This window comes from Osmia bicornis, chromosome 6 (assembly GCF_907164935.1).
Source record: "Osmia bicornis bicornis chromosome 6, iOsmBic2.1, whole genome shotgun sequence".
NCBI classification, from domain to species: domain Eukaryota; kingdom Metazoa; phylum Arthropoda; class Insecta; order Hymenoptera; family Megachilidae; genus Osmia; species Osmia bicornis.
The window spans coordinates 9,104,176-9,123,797 of NC_060221.1; the positions used below are offsets into that span (position 1 = coordinate 9,104,176).

At 36.7% G+C, this 19,622-nt stretch overlaps 3 protein-coding genes and 1 non-coding gene across 6 annotated transcripts in view; 1 reads left to right on the forward strand and 3 right to left on the reverse strand.

Annotated features, from left to right (window-relative positions):
* Positions 1-15,842, reverse strand: part of LOC114880035 — a 47,919-nt gene extending 32,077 nt beyond the window's left edge. The window contains exons 1-3 of one of the 2 annotated variants that reach the window (XM_029195604.2): positions 15,773-15,842; positions 13,136-13,586; positions 12,955-13,042 (exon numbers count right to left, since the gene is read on the reverse strand). In XM_029195604.2, coding sequence (XP_029051437.2) covers positions 12,955-13,042; positions 13,136-13,547 — 500 coding nt within the window. In that variant the 5' untranslated portion in view covers positions 13,548-13,586; positions 15,773-15,842. Of the gene's footprint in view, positions 1-12,954; positions 13,043-13,135; positions 13,587-15,345; positions 15,585-15,772 lie in introns of those variants that run through there. The other variant, XM_029195603.2, reaches the window with a different exon arrangement.
* Positions 7,046-7,117, reverse strand: Trnat-cgu. The gene has a single exon. It is a non-coding gene; the product is annotated as a tRNA-Thr (tRNA).
* On the forward strand, positions 15,800-16,615 carry LOC114880043 (mitochondrial import inner membrane translocase subunit Tim9). Its single transcript, XM_029195625.2, has 2 exons — positions 15,800-15,999; positions 16,165-16,615. Exons 1-2 carry the CDS (start codon positions 15,952-15,954, stop codon positions 16,393-16,395), a joined length of 279 nt encoding a protein of 92 aa, XP_029051458.1. The 5' UTR covers positions 15,800-15,951; the 3' UTR covers positions 16,396-16,615.
* A 97-nt stretch (positions 16,616-16,712) lies between these two features.
* Positions 16,713-19,575, reverse strand: LOC114880040 (G patch domain-containing protein 2). 2 transcript variants are annotated; one of them, XM_029195619.2, is made up of 5 exons: positions 19,228-19,575; positions 18,604-18,779; positions 17,929-18,280; positions 17,653-17,855; positions 16,713-17,576 (listed from the first exon to the last, which is right to left on the reverse strand). In XM_029195619.2, exons 2-5 carry the CDS (start codon positions 18,758-18,760, stop codon positions 16,873-16,875), a joined length of 1,416 nt encoding a protein of 471 aa, XP_029051452.1. In that variant the 5' UTR covers positions 18,761-18,779; positions 19,228-19,575; the 3' UTR covers positions 16,713-16,872. The 2 variants fall into 2 exon arrangements, with proteins under 2 accessions (XP_029051452.1, XP_029051451.1); XM_029195618.2 differs by lacking the exon at positions 19,228-19,575 and adding an exon at positions 18,354-18,459 and having other exon boundaries at positions 18,604-18,749.
* Positions 19,576-19,622: the final 47 nt, after the last annotated feature.

Below are 19,622 nucleotides of genomic sequence, written 5' to 3' on the forward strand. Positions count from 1 at the left end.
AACCTAGTCCCGCGTCATCTTTCCTATCCCTTGTAGTGTGAATGAAACGTATAAGTACCTATTGCTTTTGTCAAGAACTCGTTAGAAACCGTTCTACAATGACACGGTCATACTTCATACGGAAAGGAACGAGTTAGCAAGAGCGAATACTAGTGCATTCACAGAATTACTTCACCGTGTTAATGGTCTTTTATTCTGTATATGTACCTACTCTCTGCAATCGTACTTTAATGAATATTGAACGTAATTATAAATGAAACAACAACAGTGTATTTTTTCAATAACATTTTTTTTTTTTTATTTTGTATAGCGTTGGCGAATTTCGTGACATCCTTGCTGACAAACTCATAACCGTTGTCAGGAATGTCGCGGATCGACTGTTTCTCACTTCCTGATGATTGACGAATCAGGTCACGTCCCTGCTGATTCGTCTAATTACCTCCGGTAGAGATATTGCTAGAAAATGTGTATAAATACCCGAACCAGGATCGGTGAAGGCAGTCATCTAAGCCTTAGCGTCTAAGAAACCCGCGAAAAGAAAATAAATACTTTCTCACTGTCGATGACTTATATTATTTTCCCTCAGAATATCCTAACAATCGAGAAATGTACTTCCGAATAAATAAAGATAAAATCCAGCGTACATGATCCACGCTATGATCCATTGCATCGTCCTATACGGTGTCTGTTCATTCTAAAAACAATATACACAAAGTACGATCGCTTCCGTGAACAATTTTCGCGATTGTTTTAATAGCCGCAACGTGGCACAGCTGTAAAAATAATCTACGAACTCGATACACTTGGCTATCTTTTTTGCCACTAAAACCCGACAAACGTGTCTGATTATCCGTCGTTGGATCTTCATCAGATAGTCGAAAGGGAGAAAAAGAAAGAGAAAACGTTAGTTTGGTTTGCACCCTCTTCTTTGTTTCAAGGCAAAACGTGCCGTTAAGCAGCTCGAAAAAACACCTGACGACGTCAGACGGCCGTCCGGAGAACGTGTACGTCCGTAGGTACATAGCTGTGGCAGGTGAATCGAGGAGGAGTCAGGTGGCCAAGCAGATGGGCTACCTTTACGTGAGAAAACGTTATAACAGCGCCAGCGGTCTATCATAAATGTGGGTTACCAGCTAGAAAGAACAAATGCCGAATAAGTTTCCGAATGGCCCTACCAAAATTGAGAATTCAGGTTCGGTATATAACCTAAATTGACTACCAGAAACCGATTAAAATTGGTTTCAGAGCTGGATGTCTTGCAATGTTTAAGATATCGTGGTAAGAAATTTTTGTACAATTTTGAGACTACGTATGCGCTATTCGATACTGAGCACGCGCTATTCGATACTGCGCGTACACAGAACCTAACCTAATCTAACCTAACCTGACCACGATATCTCGAAACCGGTAAGACATCCAGCTCTAAAACCAACTTTAATCGGTTTCTTGTAGTCAATTTAGGTTATATACCGAACCTGAGTTCTGAATTTCGGTGGGGCCATTCGGAAACACAGCCCTTATGCCACTCGCTAGACATTGGCGTGATTAGAGAGATAGGCTTAACTTCTCTAAAATGTCAACCGCTTTCTACCAGAAATGATCGGTCAGCTCTTTGATGGTTGCATATAGCGCAGAGTATGCGAGGTTAGGAAAAGAAGACAAGATTCAGAAAATACCAGAAAAAATAGCATTCGAGGGAAAAGAATAAGATTGAACGTCCTTCAAGAAGTTCTCATCAACCAGACGAATATAACGAGCGCATCTTTTTTTCATGGACACGTATCATCTCGTGAGCTGTACACGTATGCATCTTCGGTGTTATGCACTTGCGTGAACTAAAAGACTATGTCCAGTCACGTGTCAGAGTGGAATAGCGAAAACGTGATGCGATTATGCATTCTTCTTACATCGTCGTTTCTCGACTCGACACGATACGAGCAGCGGATTAGCGGATCAGCGGACAAGTCGATCGGCAGATCCACCTGCATATACACATACTTATTAGTCTAACGTTTTACGCTAATATTATCAAACGTTTCTTTTTAACGGACGTCACCGGACTTGTGACGATCGGTGAACAATTATATGAATCGTGTTTTATCATCAATCATCACCAGATTAACACACAGATACAGTATCTTGACCCTTTCTTATTTCTTTCATTGTTGAATTCTGAATACAACACGTGTTTCCTGACTTATCAAGGATAACGATATTATTCGTGTCGAATAACCGATTATTGAAAGTTGTACAGTGGTACCTCGGTATAGGTACGTCTGCTTTGGAATACGTCCTGTTTGGACGCGACAAATTTGTAAGCGTTTAGTGGAGGGGGAGAGAGGATTTCATCTCCCCGGACGCCTTTAGTTCGGGTCGGGGACCGCTAGGTGGCGGCGAAATGATCGGCGACAGTGTTCTCGCAAGCGGTCGCCCGGCATGCAGTTCGAATTATAGAAGTTCCGAATTGCGGTATGGTAGGTGTCGTTATGATCGGTAAGATCCCGAGACGAAACGCCTTTTTCCCCCCTCTCCTACAAATTTTTCTCGGTATACGACATAAATTTTTTCTGTGAATTTTGCATAATTTTTAAATAATTATCTCAGAGGAAAAATTAAATCAATAATCAATTATATTCGGAGTTGATGTATTACTAACTAACTGATCATACAGGTAAGGATATGTATTATACAACAAAATATAGGAAAGGTTGGTTTGTCCAAACATCTTGAACGGATTAAGGTCGTATATCGAGGTACCACTGTATTTAGGAAATACAATTTTGTGATGTAGGTACACCATCGAGTAATTAGTTTTCAAACTATAATACAGTAAGCCGAAATAAACCGAAACAATATATTTATTGGCCGTACACATATTTCGAAAAATGCCACAGGCTGTTGAGAAACGAGAACAAACGGTCATAGGACGTTCGACATTCGGGAAATGTTGACATGTCCTCAGCAGCTGGTCTCTTCGAAAGTTGAACGTCGAACGCCGAACACAACGGATCAGTTGATCGATCGATAAGTCTCAGTATTGGTCATTTACGAGCCACGTAACTATTACACACGTGGATATTTTACAACGCGCGTTTGAAAGTGAAGTGGGTTGAGAAGATACGTGGAAACGGTGAATTGAATACCTATAGTGAGTTCTGATCAGTTCAAGCGCCAGATTGATTTTAACCCTCTATTGCATTCCGTTCCCAATTGGGAACTTAAATTTCAAATGTTCTATAGTAAATTAAGAAGACAATACTGAAGACTCTGAGTTATGTGCGAGAAATGTCACATACATTTGTGTTTCTATGTTAAAATTGTTTTCGTGATTTTCATACAAAGTAAAGTTATTGTATGTGATAAAGACTCACACGGAGATTTTTTTGTTTATTTCATTAATTTTGTACCTGCATATGTGTAGAGTTCCCATACAGGAACAGTCATGAAATGCAGTAAATAACATCTAATAAAATTTTATTATTTATTTCATGAACACACTCATTTTTAAGTAGTCTAACAGTCATATATATATTTTTCAACTCGTCATTAAAAATTCATGCAATAAAGGGTTAAATATAACGTATAACATGGATGTGTAGGCAGTAAGCATATGAGTGCGCGGTGCTGTTTAACCTGCACCCTTATGCACCTGTGCACGCGTACGTGTAAAGGTATCATTGAAATGGGGGAAACTTCCGAAAGGCCCCCCCACCCCAGGACAACCAAACTTCAGGTTTTTAAACCGTAACCTAACCGCAACCTAAAGTTAGGTTTAGGTTAGGGTTCGGTTAGGGTTAGGGTTAGGGTTAGGTTAGGGTTACAGGACGATTAAAATCGTCCCAATGCACGTAGCCGGTCCGTAGAAAGCCCCCCCCCTGAAGTAATGCTCTTACAGCGGTGCCGGGGGTGGTTGGTGTATCGTACAACCTCGAAATCGAGGAAGGGTTTTTAGTGGTTATGCCAGTTATAACTGGGAGTCCCACACTGCCTGTTGGCGTGCGTAATGCATTTTCCCTTCCTCGTTAAAAAAAAAAAAAAAAAGGGTTAGGTTAGGGTTCGGTTAGGTTAGGGTTCGGTTAGGTTAGGGTTCGGTTAGGTTAGGGTTCGGTTAGGGTTAGGGTTAGGTTAGTAATTTTCCGTGGAAATGCGTTCTTATCGAGATAATAGGGGGGTCCCACACTTTTAGAGTACCCTGTATATCTCGAGATCGGTTTATTTGCCAGTTCTAAAAATGGTCTCATTCGATTTCTCGTCCCTCAATTACTATAAATCCGAAGTTTGGTTGTCCTGGGGTGGGGGGGGCCCTTCGGAAGTGTACCCAAATCTAAAATCAACATTTAGAGAGTTTTCCTTGCCAGTTTCAAGTATGAAAGGAGGGTTAAGAGAAATCTTCCAGTAGATGGAAGAAGATGATAACTAGGCGACGCAAGTCTAACTTCCGACACCGAAAAATGACACTGACAATGAGTCAGACTAATGGTGGGAGACTACTTTTTGCATCTTCTCCTTGAAACGAGCTTAGCGCGGTTGGGACTGACGCGTCGTACATGCGAGTAAATACAAGAAATGTGGAAAGTGGCGTGTCTGTGCGATTGTGCGATCGTGCAACACTTAAAAGAGACTTGAGTATCGATCCAATGCCTCTCTAGAAAGTCACGTTGGCCTAGCGTGTTGAGATACCGATAAGTTCTTCGTCCCTCGAACCTCTACGAGCGTGCGACGTTGTGTCGTAGCTGGTCAGATAAGCAGTTTATCGCGTACCGCGATAACCAGTCGCGTAACGTAAGAGTACGATTAAACGGAACAAGGAGAAATCCTAAAGATGTTGCTCGCGCAACGATTCGTTACTTCGATCACGTGACGTAGCGAATCGTAGCCGTTTCGTTTATACGCGCCACGTGTATTACGTACCGTTTCTACGTATACACTAGTGGAATTAATTCTGGACACTTTTCAATTTTTGCTTAAATTTCGCATTTATTCAAATTATTGTTTTCTAATTTTAGGGCGTCGCTTAGATAAAAAAATCAGTAAAAAGACCATTTACAGCGATATCAAAGGAGGTAGAAAAAAACTTAATATTTCGTTGGATATCCTTTCATCCTGTGATTGGCTGTGTTGCCAGGCGCGAAAACAAAAATAACAACACAGTTTAGATTTTTTTTAAATTTTTTAAATAAGTATAAACATTCATAGATTACGGTATCAATTTAGCGCAGCAGAATATACATTTTCTGCACAAATATAAAATAAAAAATATTTTTATTCAAAGTGTCCAGAATTAATTCCACCAGTGTACACATATATGTATATACATATGTACCGTATATGGTTTACTGTATGCTGTTTATTGTTTATGTTCCGTACGCGACATTTTCGTCCGCTTTCAGATCCGTTCAGTAGTCCATCGCTGTTCTACCTGCTGCCTTCCGAGTCGACCGCGTTATTCGCTTGTAATTACTTGTTGATCGTTAAACCGTTACTAAATATGTGTACGCCACAACGGGCTTTCATTCACTCGAGTAAAACTTGCTTCATTTCCCTTTTGAATCAGCCGTTCGCGAATAGACGGTGTGTATGTACACAGGTATACGGAGCATCGAAGCGATACCGTATTCCTACCTATTTTCAAAACAACTGTGAACAGCATCGATTCTTTCTAAATTCAACATTCTAGATTCTACATGAAGAAACGCCAGGTACAATTCGCCAGCAAGTTCCGTAATTGTGGAATATTTTGCAATTCGTGGATTGGAAGGCGCCTTTCTCGAAAGAGCGTCCGCGATGGCGATGCTGGTCACGTAAGCCCGTAGTTCCGAGGGTGCCCTGAGCACGCCATGGAATACTAGAATACTAGCAGCGAGAATGCGCGGCGAATAGCCGCGACGCGAGGCGACGCGACGCGACGCGAGTAACCGCGGGCAAGTAAGCGAGCGAATCGGATCCCTATAGTATGCTCCTCACGCTTCCACGTGCCTCCGTCGTGTATATACTTCTATGTATCTATCTACTTAAACGTGCCTATGTACTCTACGTACCCGGCATAATTTTACCTTTTCCCGCGCTAGAAGTTAGCAAGAAAAAAAAAAATGATGGGACTCTGGTGCAGTTGCAATTTTGCAATTTCATAATTTTTTGCGGTCTTCCTGTTGTACGAGGTGTTCGTAAACTTGTACAATATACGTATACTGTAAGAATAACCACTTTCCAAATTCTACTCGTAAGTCCTAGGGTAAAGGATGCTGACGTAATGAACCACGTGTCAAAGTCACGGGTACCGTAAGTAACTTACATACGTGACGCTACATTCGACTACGTTCAATGGTGTCGTAACGCGACACTTTATTATTCGGTTTACACGTACATACTGGAAAGAATTTTGATTTTTAGCCAAACGGACCATTACCTCGCCCACGTCTTAAACGGTCGCCTAAAGTCTGCTGATCGGGTAAAACCGGTTTCAGGAGGACAGTGCCGTAACTACCTATCACGATGTATTTTCGCGATGGGATTTTGTCGTCCCATCAAACTGTAGGGCATACATATGTATCTAGTCTGAAATAAACCTAAAATTGTTATTTTTAATCTTGAATTCCCTGTAAACAAAATTTGGAACAAATGTAGCGAGGAGCGAGAATGAAATAAACTATAGCCCTGTCGTAATCATCCCTAAGAACCTAAAGTTCATATATATACATACATACACATATGTATATATATACATAAATTCTAAATATTGAGAATGCACAGGTTTGCACTACGTGGGACGCATTTGCATGATCCTACTATGCAGCTTGAATTTTGAGCACTGTTTTCCAGAACGATTTCTTATAACTGACAAATTTCATTTCTTCACTTTAATTTTCCATTCGATCAATTACAAATTATTACATTTTTCAAATGATTAGTACACTGAATGACAAAATTGTTCTTTCTAAAACTTTAATCATAAAGTAAATATTTAATAATACTCAATGATTGTTTACGAATGAAAATCAGTAGAAAAATATTAGTATTGCGAATGGAGAAAGAAAAGAAAATCTTTTGCCTCCTGTGAGGTTTGAACTCACGACCCCTGGTTTACGAGACCAGTGCTCTGCCACTGAGCTAAAGAGGCTGACGTTCTTCTGAATTCACGTAAAAGTTGATCAATAGCAAATACTATGTATACCATAATAATAAATTTAATAAAAGTAGTATCACTAAAAATAAATGTTTAATTATTGATATAAAATTTCGCTTAACATTTAGAACATATCGGTAATATTTTTCATGATTATTCATTGACATTACAAGAGCGCAGAACGGTTCTTATAGCCACTTATTTTTTTAGAATAAAATATTATTATTTTCAATTTTTAATAGGCTTTTTCCACGTATGTTATAATTATTAATTACCTAACAAATTGATTTCTATGTACGTAAGTATGCACTGCTTACGGACATAATTTCAACCGTCTCGGTCGCATAAGCGTAAATGAATATTTACAGCATGCATATAAATATCGTAAAAATAAATATAAGAAATTTACATAACGGATAGTTGACATATCGTCACGATACTAACCTAAACATTAATTAATGCAATCATAAGAATGTTTCCAAAATGAGAGACGCACATTAACGATAAAAGACTGCGATTAAAAGTCACCGTTTCTTATGATTCTCATACTTGAAAGAAAAATAACCTGCGTATTGCACTTTCTGATCATTCTGATTACATTCGAGCCAATCCCATTTCCATTTTTATGCGTTAACCATCCGTTAATCAGCCTGATAAATAGGCTATTTCGTATTTGGTATGCTGTATCAAAATGTAGTACGAGAGCTAGAAATCTAACATAAACGCGAGACAGATGTCAATTGTCACTTCCTGTTTTGCGCTACGATCACAATGTAAATACGTACATACTACGGAGTTCCCTTCCTCAAAGGACACGTGCAAAATTCTCTTTCTCTAGGTAGCTCCCCAGAAAAAGCAGATGTTGGAACCATCTTAAAGATTTCTTAGGGAGACCCTTTTTCAGGCCCTTTGTCGTATTCTTTCAGACGCTATAATAAAGGAACCAACGGAACGTACCCGTCAGTCCATTGTGCGATTAAGCAGATGTTATCCCGTGAATGCGCAATGTATAATATGAATCACGAACAAAAAAATCGATTTTTCTACTGTACACCTTGAGATTTTTGCATTTTCCCTTGTCGTATGATCAGGAAAAATCTAACGACCTAAGAGTATTCTCGGGAAAAATCACCGTTAACTTTTCTCATCGTGCTCCTATTATCGAATTAAAATCCATTTAAGAAACGTGCCAGTTCCTTATTCATTTTTATCCTGGGCATCAATGCCCTTGATGCACCATTAATTCGACTGTAACAATGGTCACAGTAAAGCCTTAAGGTAAAGCGGTAACCATCATCTCTGGTGGTGGTAGTGGTGGTGCATTCTGCAAAAATGGCGACTGGCAGAATTGTAAGTTCGTTTCCCGTTGATCTCGACTCACCAGGGCCGAGGTCAACCAGCATCAGGAACGTACCCAACTCGGTGACTTTCTACTTTCTGCTTTTATTCATTGCTGGCATTCTTGCCAGCAAATTCTATGTCTTCGAGAGAAGATCACAGCTATCAGAATAAAATAGCCCCGTTACCAACCGCAAGTTAACCCTATATGTATTTGTTTAATTCCACCTTTCAATTCAATTGTTTTTTCTGCTTATCTTACAATTTATATCTGTTTTTGCGTCAAGTTGAAACTCTCAACACACCTTTCTTCCCACTGAACGAGGAATTTTATGCAGAAGTATAATCAAGAATGACACTTTTGGAAACTTATTGACAGTTGCCATTTTGAAATTGGTAAGATCATTCAATGCCCTTTTGTAAATATATTTTTAAATAAAATATACATATATACACATGTATGTATATGGATGACGCAAAAGTTTCTTGCGCGCATCCTTCGAGAAGTTTCCCGTTGGATGAAAACAACAGACATGCGCCCAATCGTTTCTCGGGGATAAGCCTGCCGGTTGTCGAGCGATGGGGCGAGCGGGCAACCTCCACTCGTACCCTTGAACCTAGCAGACGCTCGCAACGTTGCCGCCTCATACAACTATGCTGTGTGTCGTCTCGTTCGGTTACATTCGGCTTCTCTCGGTAATGCTTTCTTCGCAAGAATTCCGCGTCCTCCATCGTCGTTGTCGTCGTCGTCGTCGTCGTGTCGTCGTTGGTGGCTGGCGCGACGCCGAGTATGCTGACGTCATGCTTTAGCGTTACGTAAAAACCTGCTGTTGAACTCTTCTACTCTTTTACATATCGTAGAAGCGGCGTTTTCTACGCGATGCCCGCCAAGCAGAGAAAAGTGCTACTTGTAGAGTTGATTTTTTAATTGAAATTTAAAAAGGCAAACTAAGCTTATACTGTTCTCTTATGGTGGTGGTTAAGTGACGTTGTCTTATAATATAGTATATTATTTTTTCCTTCCGCCATTCAATCTTGTTCATGAATCTGGGTTACACTTGTCCATATTTTCTCCTTGTTTCCGTGTCTGCTGTTGACGTCGGCTAACAGACATAATCTGACGTCACTTGTGTTACGTAAAAAAAACTCTGTCTGGTGAAGTTGATTAACGCGTTGTCGTTGTAACGTTCCCCGTGACTTTAGTCGTAACAAAATCGTGTTGTCTGACGCGAAATAAACGACCGGCTTATTTTCCCGGCGAACAGGAACTTTTTTTTTTTCTTTCTTTCTCTGCTTCACAGTACATTGGCCTTGCGTTTACCATCATCTTGGATCTAGGCTGCGTTTAAGTATGCTTTCTCCACAAGAATGTAATGCCTGCCAACGATGCTGACTGGCAGACAGCATTCAGAATGTAAATGTACAAGCTGACGTCATGTATATATAATGTTGCGCGTAGCGTTACGTAAAAGAAAAAAACGTGGCTGACGAATCATAAATAAGTACGTTGGTCTATTAGTACTGTTAAGGCCAGCACGATGAATCAGTTGTACGGTAGAGAATAAGAAAGTTAACATAGTTTAATTACAATGAAACATCGCTAACTTATATAGGGTGAGTCAGGTCTCTCATCTTTACTATAATGGGTACAAGTGTCTTCAAGAATGACGGTGATGGTGGTAGTGTTATTTAATCATTCAATATTTCTAGTAAGGGAGTTTCTGTGGATGAAGTTCCTTTTAGCACCCCATTTCAATTGACTTTAAAATCATCAGACAAACTTCTCATGCATAATGGAGTCACATGGGTAAGTCACGTGGCGCGGAAATTCTTGGTTCATGAAAAATTGCGGCCATTTTCATCACCGCCATCTTACTCTTCTAGACAACAACAACGAGATTTGAAATTCATCTAATCAGTCACATCAGTTCACCGTCGTGATTTATGTGGACAGTTCAGTTACGGTGTTTGCGAGTGCATTTTTTCGGCCGCCATCTCATTTGCTTTCTCAATCGCAACTCTACGAACCAATATCATCTCTCGTCTCTTGTTCTCTCGCTCGCCATAATCAATGGCAAAAATATCTATAAGGTTAGATTATTTTTTGAAGTTTTTGTAGGTTTTTTTGGTCCCGTAATAAAATTCATTCTTTTCTCAAAAAAAAATTTCCGCGCCTCCACATTAATGTTTTATTGACTTACACTCACGAGAAGTTTGCCTGGTAATTTTTCAGTCAATTGGAGGGGGGTGCTAAAAGGAGCTCTTACCGTTTCTGTTTTTTTTTCTTCTTTTGGTATACATATGTATAAAATAATTTTAAACAAGTGTCAACAAAGTATTGGTTTACTGTAAATTTTCAATCATGCCCGGAAGATCTCTTTCCTTTACCTTCGTTACTCTCACTTGCTCTTTTCCTTCGCGTCTGTCTCCCGTTCGCACGCTCGTGTGCCATTTACGAGGCAAACCGGTTTACGCTCTTTTTGCGAACCTCGGCTTCACGAAGAATGTTGATTTTTGCGATATGTACCGCTGGGAACCTAACCTACATCATTATCCGGATGAGCTGGTCGCACTTGAAGTCTTGTTTCCTCGTAGACCTTGAATCTTCGTAAAGCTTTTATGTTTCGTTTACATTATTAACGCGACGAGGAATGATCGGGCGTTTCGAGGGTATTCAAGACGAATGTCCTCGAGGCTCGTGACTCGACAAGCCAACAAAGCCTCGATACGCATGCACGAGCCTGGCATAAGTAAAAATGACATATGGTCAGATGGTCAAATGGTATATAAGATCAAAAATTTAGTCACGACGAGGGAATCGCTTCATGGTCGGGGACAAATTCGGCAATCTCTTATTATTACTCATTCATCGCACGAACTATCGCCGAAAATATTTTTACTATCGAACATGCCCAGCATACGTCTTTCTTGATTAGCGTAAGTGGCTATTGTTCTCACTAACCTACAGCACTACACTCATTATCATTTTTCACTCGTGACAGTACTGCACAAGAAATTACAACGGCGCGGCGTCTCGATAAGTTGGCAGCTGGGCTACCTCAAAAGCGGATACAAAAGCTTTCCTTCCGACTACAAAAAATATGAAATGTAAAAAATCGGTTGAATTGCAGTTTCCCGGGTAATTGATCTTGACTATTTTATCGGATAAATCAAGGTCGGAGAAGACGATAGAAAGTGTCCCGAGGTCGATATCACGTGGCGTTACAAAGTTATGGCCATTTTAAAAAATCACAATTTTTCAAAAATTTGCCGATAATTTCGAATCTAAAAAATAACCTAACCTAACCTTAGTTTAGTTAAGGTTAAGTTAGATTAGGTTAGGTTAGATTAGGTTAGGTTAGGTTATTTTTTGGATTCGAAATTATCAGAAAATGTTTGGAAAATTGTGATTTTTTAAAATGGCCGTAACTTTGTAACGCTACGTGATATCGACAACGGGACACTTCCTATCGTTTTCTCCGACTTTGATTTATCCGATAAAATAGTCGAGATCAATTACCCGGGAAACTGCAATCTAACCAAAAAATCATACATAGATAGGTACATATTTTTCACGCCTTTGCACAATTGCAAATTTACTTATAGCGTTAGTATTAAGATTGAATAAAATTAAGATACCAGAAAAAGCTATTTTATCTTCCTACTCTCGGATTTGTCACCAGGCTATATTAACTGTCCACGTTACGACGAACCGCATCAAAATGGCGCCCAATTCAAAATGTACGTACCGGTTAAAGTTTAAACGATTGATCATTGTATGTATTTATTGAAAATATTTAACAAAGTTATTATGCATATGTATACGAGTTACTCAGAATTCATTTTAATACAAATACTTGCAAATTAAAGGGGCCTTACTGTCTCTCTGTAACCATAAACCGGTTGAACGAAACTTTCGAAAATTCCAGAATGACGTACGTCTTTCCCTTACGCGTGTATACATATACGTAAATACATACGTAAGTATGTATGCACTGTGAAGATACACAACTGTGTTTCTCCCATCGTTCTTCATTTACAGTTACTTACATAAGATACTCTCGAGCCTCTTTCTTGGCTCGTTTGATGCACGGCAATTGACTTGGTCACGTTTTATTGTGCATAACAAAAACATTCGCATATCCGTATGTTAATTCGAATAACTATTGCATAACTTATTACTATAAAATTACTTTCTACAAATGTACTTACCTTCATCGTTGCATCGTAAACCGTTCTAATAAATCACCGAAGCACTCACTCGATAACTTACAAGCTCTTAACAAGCGCATAAAATATAAACACTCGTTATGATTTTTTTCTTTTCTCTTTTTCAACATTACACGTTTTCAAACATATGTACATGCTCGATATTAATCAGCCAATTTATCATTTTCAAATTTATCATTTCAGTTAGTTAAACATTCATAGTTGGTTATTTCAAGGTATGTATACAAATTGAAAGTTAAACGAATTAACAAAACAGTACTCACGTTGCCGCTGGGTAATCGACGTATGTTCTATGGGACTTAGAAGCACTGTTAGGACTTCGTTGCCTCTTCGTGGTTTCTCCGGAAGCAACTGCAAACAATAAGAAATACTTATATGCTAAGAATTAATTACAAACAAAGATCCATAGAAATTCGTTAATAGTTTAATTAACTTTAGACATACCATAGTTACAGCTACGCTGTTCGCTTGGAGTTCTAGTATACCTTTCTTCAGTTCTACACGTTAATATCTCGTTTATTCTCCATTCTTGGATTTCCTTGCGTAACACAGTAAGAGGATCCTCGTCATTTTCATTATCGACGAATCGATCTATCGGATCTTTGCATTTCACTTGTATCTCTTTTGTAGCTTCGTTTTCAGAAGATACATTTATCTCGTGTAATTCTTTTACCTTGGAATTATTTGTACATTTTTCCTTCGGAGGGTATACACTTTTATTTCTCCTAGTTACTTTCGCAGACGTCTTTTCTTGCGTCTTTACCGGATGTGATCGTTTACTCGTTGCGGAATTCAAACGTTTACCGATCGAATAAACATTTTCATTATCACATGACATCTTCATAAATTCCTCCATAATTATAACTTATTCTTCTTGTCGCTTTCAGATGATTTTCTGAAAATATTCAGTCATAATATTGCAATTATAATCAATTAATTGAAATAAATAAGTAGGTAAGTACGTAGGAAAAATTGAAATGGTGGCGCCATCTGTAGAAGATAGGGGTGTACTTCCGAAAGCGACAACCCTCCGATTTTTCTGAAATTTTTGCCAAAGCTGATCTTTGATTAGAGAAGAAAGTCCCTAAAACAATTTTTGGCGACAAAGCCTCGTCTGCCCCCCAACCCCCTTCAAAGTTTTGACAGTTCTTACTAAATATCTCCGAAAATATTGATTTTAGAGAAAAAAGTTTCAAACAAAAAATGAAGCTCATAGAAAGCTCTACAAAAAAGATTATACACATTTTTTACGTAAATCTATTATTTTAGCTGTTATGTAAACAAATAGTCATTTCCACACTATCGTTGATATCATTCCCTACCTTACCGACACAGCGCAGTATAATTGGCGATCTGTTCCGAACACATAATCCGCACTTTTCGGCAATGCTTTCATGAAATAATAATAAATTAATTATAAAAATATGTGTAAATGAAAGCGTTATAACGTAACTTAAATATATCAATAATAATTATACGTACATGTACATCTGAGGAAAAAATACTATTATTGTTCATAACAGCCAAAATAATAGGTTTACGTAAAAAATGTGTATAACCTTTTTTGTAGAGCTTTTTATGAGCTTCATTTTTTGTTTGAAACTTTTCTCTCTAAAATCAATATTTTCGGAGATATTTAGTAAGAACTGGCAAAACTTTGAAGGGGGCTAGGGGACAGACGAGGCTTTGTCGCCAAAAATCCTTTTAGGGACTTTTTTCTCTAATCAAGGATAAGTTTTGGCAAAAATTTCAGAAAAATCGGAAGGTTGTCGCTTTCGGAACTTTATCCGAAGATAGCATTCGTTGTTTTACAACGATTCATTTATGGTATATTGTACTTGTGTACCATTTACAGAATGAGTCCGAATTTCAAAACGAAAATAAAATTATATTAAAAATGCTCAGGGCCGGCCCTAGGATTTCGTGGGTCCGAGGCGAACTCCGAACAAGAGTCCCTTCGCATATATGACATAAAAAAAAGTAGCTCAAATAAAATTTATAAAATTAACATTAAAACTTGTGTAACTAATTTAGATTTGCATGTACATTGATTAATATTCAAGTAAACTTTACTCTTCTTGCATTCTTAGACGCAAAATCGTCTTATGGGGACCCTGGACCTTGGGGGGGCCCTAGGCGGCCGCCTACTCTGCCTAGGCCCAGGGCCGGCTCTCAAAATGATGCCAATTACAAGTTACTTTCTTCCTCAGAATTTTAACGATTAACTTGCGATGGTTATAATATCATCATTTGAAAAGTGAGTAAATCTAAAAAAATAGTGTCAATAAACCATTCTGGTTGATGACTGACAACGAAGAAAAGAATTTTCTGGACAATACCCCGTAAACGCAACAACTAATTGTTATAATCACTAATTGAACTAATCGCTACATTATTAGCTCTGTTTGTTTCACTTGAATTCACTTGAATTGCATTCAAAAATTTTCATGTCTTTATTATTTTTACAAACCCCCCATCTGTCAGCTGTCTTCTCTCCGTTACTAAATTCAACGGTTAAGGATAAAATGTAACGTTATTAAACAGCACAAATGGATCCGAGAACTTTGCACGAGGAATGCGAAATATATAAAAATATATTTTTGAATCATTTTTGCGCGTGATAAAATTCTAAAGCATAACATTTATCGCCTTACCTTTTAAAACAATTCGATGCATTCGGAACAAAGACCCAACTTTGTCTAAATATACCGGTCAACTACTAACATGAACATCTGTTCGTTTCTTCTACTATAGCTTTAAATTTTATATTCACAATTTACACGCTATAACGATAAACCGTTTTTCTTTTCATTCGATACACGTTCGATACACGTTCGATACACATTCAATTTTATTCGATATATCGTTTTTTTTTCAATCATTCTGATTAACTATTTTTTAGTAATTAAGTTTTTAACTAAATAAGTATGTATGTACTATGTAATCAGTTAATTAAAAATTGAACAACTTTATCTTGTAAGAATGTTATATATATGTATAATATAAAATGTTATGTATATAATTTAGAATTAAATGATTCATTTCGAAACATATAGCGATAGAGAATCAATTATTCTATACCTTATGGTCTCTCCTTGAACGAATAACACTACGCCGGACGCCGGACACGTGTTTTATTAGAGAACAGTTTTATTCTAACCTTAAAGTCATTCCCGTCAATATTTTGTCTAGTCTTTTGAGGTGCATCAGTAATAAATTTGGGTGAATATTTTTCCATAGAAAATATATAATTTATTACAATGGCAATGCAAATTCCTGCAAACGTGGATTCTGATCAAATTAAATCTGTATGTATTTATAGTGCGTTTATACATTATAATTTATAAAAAGAGTGAATTTAAGTTCTATGTAAATGAACCATGCGTGGTTAACGTGATATCTAAAGGATTGTTATACGTGCTGTAATTGAAATAGAATGGAAGTTTTAAATGATTAGGATTTTTATACTTCAGGTTCGAGACTTTGTGGCGTCCTATAACAAATTAATAGAAATTTGTTTTGTTGACTGTATAACTGATTTCACTTCACGAGATGTTCAATCGAAGGAAGAAAAGTGTGCTCTAAATTGTATGGAGAAATATTTGAAGATGAATCAAAGAATTTCACAACGATTTGAAGAATTTCAAATGCTTGCTAATGAAAATGTAATGGCAGCACAGAAAAAAATAAATGAAGGTAGATAATTTTGAACATTAACGTAAATAAAATTATGTGTTCATTGATTTTTCAAACGCGATACCGTAGAAATTATTTCGAATTCGATATTTTAATGCATTTCTCTTTTAGTTTGTTAAATTATAAGTAATATAGATAAAATTAAAGAAATAAAAATAATAAACGTTACTTATATAACAACAATGTATTACCTTGTATGTAATACATTAAATAAATGCGTAAAATCAATATCTGTTGTAGAAAATGTTAAATAAACAGATAGCACTGATTAAAATCAGACCAAATGTTTAAGACGCAAATTATCGGGTGGATAAAAAATGTATAATAAAGGTTTATAATCTCCTATATAATGTAGTCATCGAATTGCAGTTATACATTGTTTACATTAAAAGTGTTGTATGCGAAGCACAACCTCGATATAGACATAAATAATTTATTTTTCTTATTTATAAAAGAAAAAAGTAACAAAAGGGGTATGGTTTGGTTTAACTTGATTTCGAGTGATCAAAATCATGTAATTTTGGTTTTCCATGAATTTCAATATCCATGCTATTCGAATCCCATTTAAAATGAGAGAACTGCGGTAGAACTGGTATCGTATCCAATTTTGACGTTGAACTAATTATTTGCGAGCTATAGTTTACGCTAGAAATTTGATGTTCTTGATTATGTATTGTTAATTCAGAATTCGGAGAATTCGGAGGGGTTCTCCTTAATCTTTTATAGCCCGAAAATCTGTTGAATGATACTTGATCCACACAGATGGCTTGTGTAGTATGTCGAGTTTTATATAAAATTGGACAGCCTAGGTCCCCCTTTAAACTTAAACTATATAAATTAGCAAGCCGGCGAAGTTTTTCTCTTTCATGCTGTCGCATAGGATGTAATCTAAGCTCGCTTTGAGTTGGATCTTGTAAAAATCTGGATACTTTTTCATTAGCCGATGTAATAATCGAATATCCAGGTTTATTATCAACGCGACGACGGCCAGCGCGAATTTCTCTTCCGCTCCAATCTCGAATTCTTTGAATTCTCTTTCTGTAATTTTTTCTTGATTCGATTGCATGCTCAAAATTTCCATGCAACATCATTTGAAACGGTGAATCTGTATTCACTTTATCTTCGTTAGTACTCTCATTGTCATCCCACCAACTTGGTTCTCCGATCCAATCTGATTGTTCGTCATCTCCTAAAGTCACAAGATTTGTTAAGATTTCGTTAATCTTTATCGTTATTTTATACCTTCAAAATTCAAAATTTCATACCTTCTCTGTCTTCGTCATTTGTGATAAGTCCAGTTTCTGAATCGCTGGATGAGATACTTGAACTGGATATTCTTGAACAATCAATAGGATCATCGGTCTGCATTTTGATGCGGTTTTTCGATTTTGCATCTCTGTTTGGTTTGAATGATCTCATCCCGCAATCCGTGGAACGCTCCCTGTAAGACCTTTTACGTTTTCCACACCTGTAATTGAACAATTTCTTGTGCGGTGTGTTAATTATTTAGAAATATAGGCATATCGTTATGACAATATTACCATATTGTTTCGTATCTATTTTTACAATCGCTTCTGAGAACTCTCTTCTTATTTGCAAGCGCTGTTGACATTGCAATCGTTTGGGAAGTAGAGGGATTAGAATCGGTATCAATAGCCATTTTTTTAAATTTTCTTTTACGCTTTGGATTTAGTCTAGGTACAAAATTTTCATTAACCGAATCGCTTTCGATATTACTAGCATTGTTTGAATTAGAAAAAAGTGCAAATCTTTTCGTTTGATTTGTATCATCACTGTCAGATTGATATTTGGAGGCAGCTGTTGTTTTTGGAACATGGATGTCACAAATGGAAGATGAACTATCATCTGATTGTTTGTTCATACGTAATGATGCTAAAATAAAAAGTAATTATTTAAAGATTATTCTCCAAATTTTCTTCGTTATTCTTGATGCGTTGAAAATTACTTTTCAAGGAGTTATAAAATTTCACATCTTTGAGTAACCAAATATGCTGTCTACAAAAACAATCTTGATAACAACCGCCTGCCTGCCTTACAGAAGTAGACTGGAACTGATTTCATACAAATATTAGAATATATGTATTTTAGTTTAATCGAATTTTTATCGTTCAAGTGTTTCTTTCTTTTGGAATTTAATTCAGAAATAACTAAAATAGAAATTGCGCTTTCCTGTGTATCTAATTTTTTGTACTTACGGATGTTGCCCGTGGACCGGGCTCTTCTTCTGATACCCCATCTACGTCTAACATTTGCGCTATTATTACTTTCTTCCAATGCCAAAGTTAAATCATGCACAAGTGCCTCCATTTTTACTCTTAAATCTGCTGGTACTGCTTTCAAAACACGCTCCATTTGAAGGATACGTTTCTTTCTACGCAATGGTGTATACAATTTATTTAATTTTTACCAAATATTTAAAACTGTTGAATCATAAATTTTAATCTAGCAGTTATCTTGTTATAAAAACTTTGCGTATATTGTAAAGTTATTTAATTTTTCGAATATTTTGTTATAAGTTTATAGTTACATTTAAACATGTACATATTAACGCGTGTATATATATATACACATATACGCACACATTCTTACTGTATACCTTTTTAATACGTTTATTTAAATTTAATACATCATATTGGTTACTTTGCGAGTGGTAAAAGTTTAATAGCAAACAAATAAAGGGAATACACGTTGTACTATGAAGTATTTTTGTCTTATTATCGCTAAATATCAATTATGTGAACTATATTTGAAAGAAATTGAGACTGCATTGTAATTCGAATTAATGACAAGATAAAAGTACAAATTAACATTACACTCACCTTATACGTACGATTAGGGAAAATGTATACTTTCTTTAAATTGATATCATTATTAAGTAATACGTTTGTTAATTAAAACTAAAAACGAAAAAAAAATAAAATAAAATAAAATAGATGTTCAGAAACTGTCAATTCCAAAACTGTTTTCACTGTGCGCCACGGATCTTCTCTATTTTCTTTATTTTACAGTAGTGTGGGAGAGCGTAGTTGTAGTTACGTGTGTGCATGTATACTACTGTATTCTCATAAGCAATAATTTGGTCATGGTTTAACTAACTCATTACAGGTGCATTCTTATATTAAATAAATATTAACAAACTGTATTCTGATAAGTATTCGTAGTTAAATAATATAGTACAATGATTTTATACATCGTTTTTTTAAGTAAATTGTTA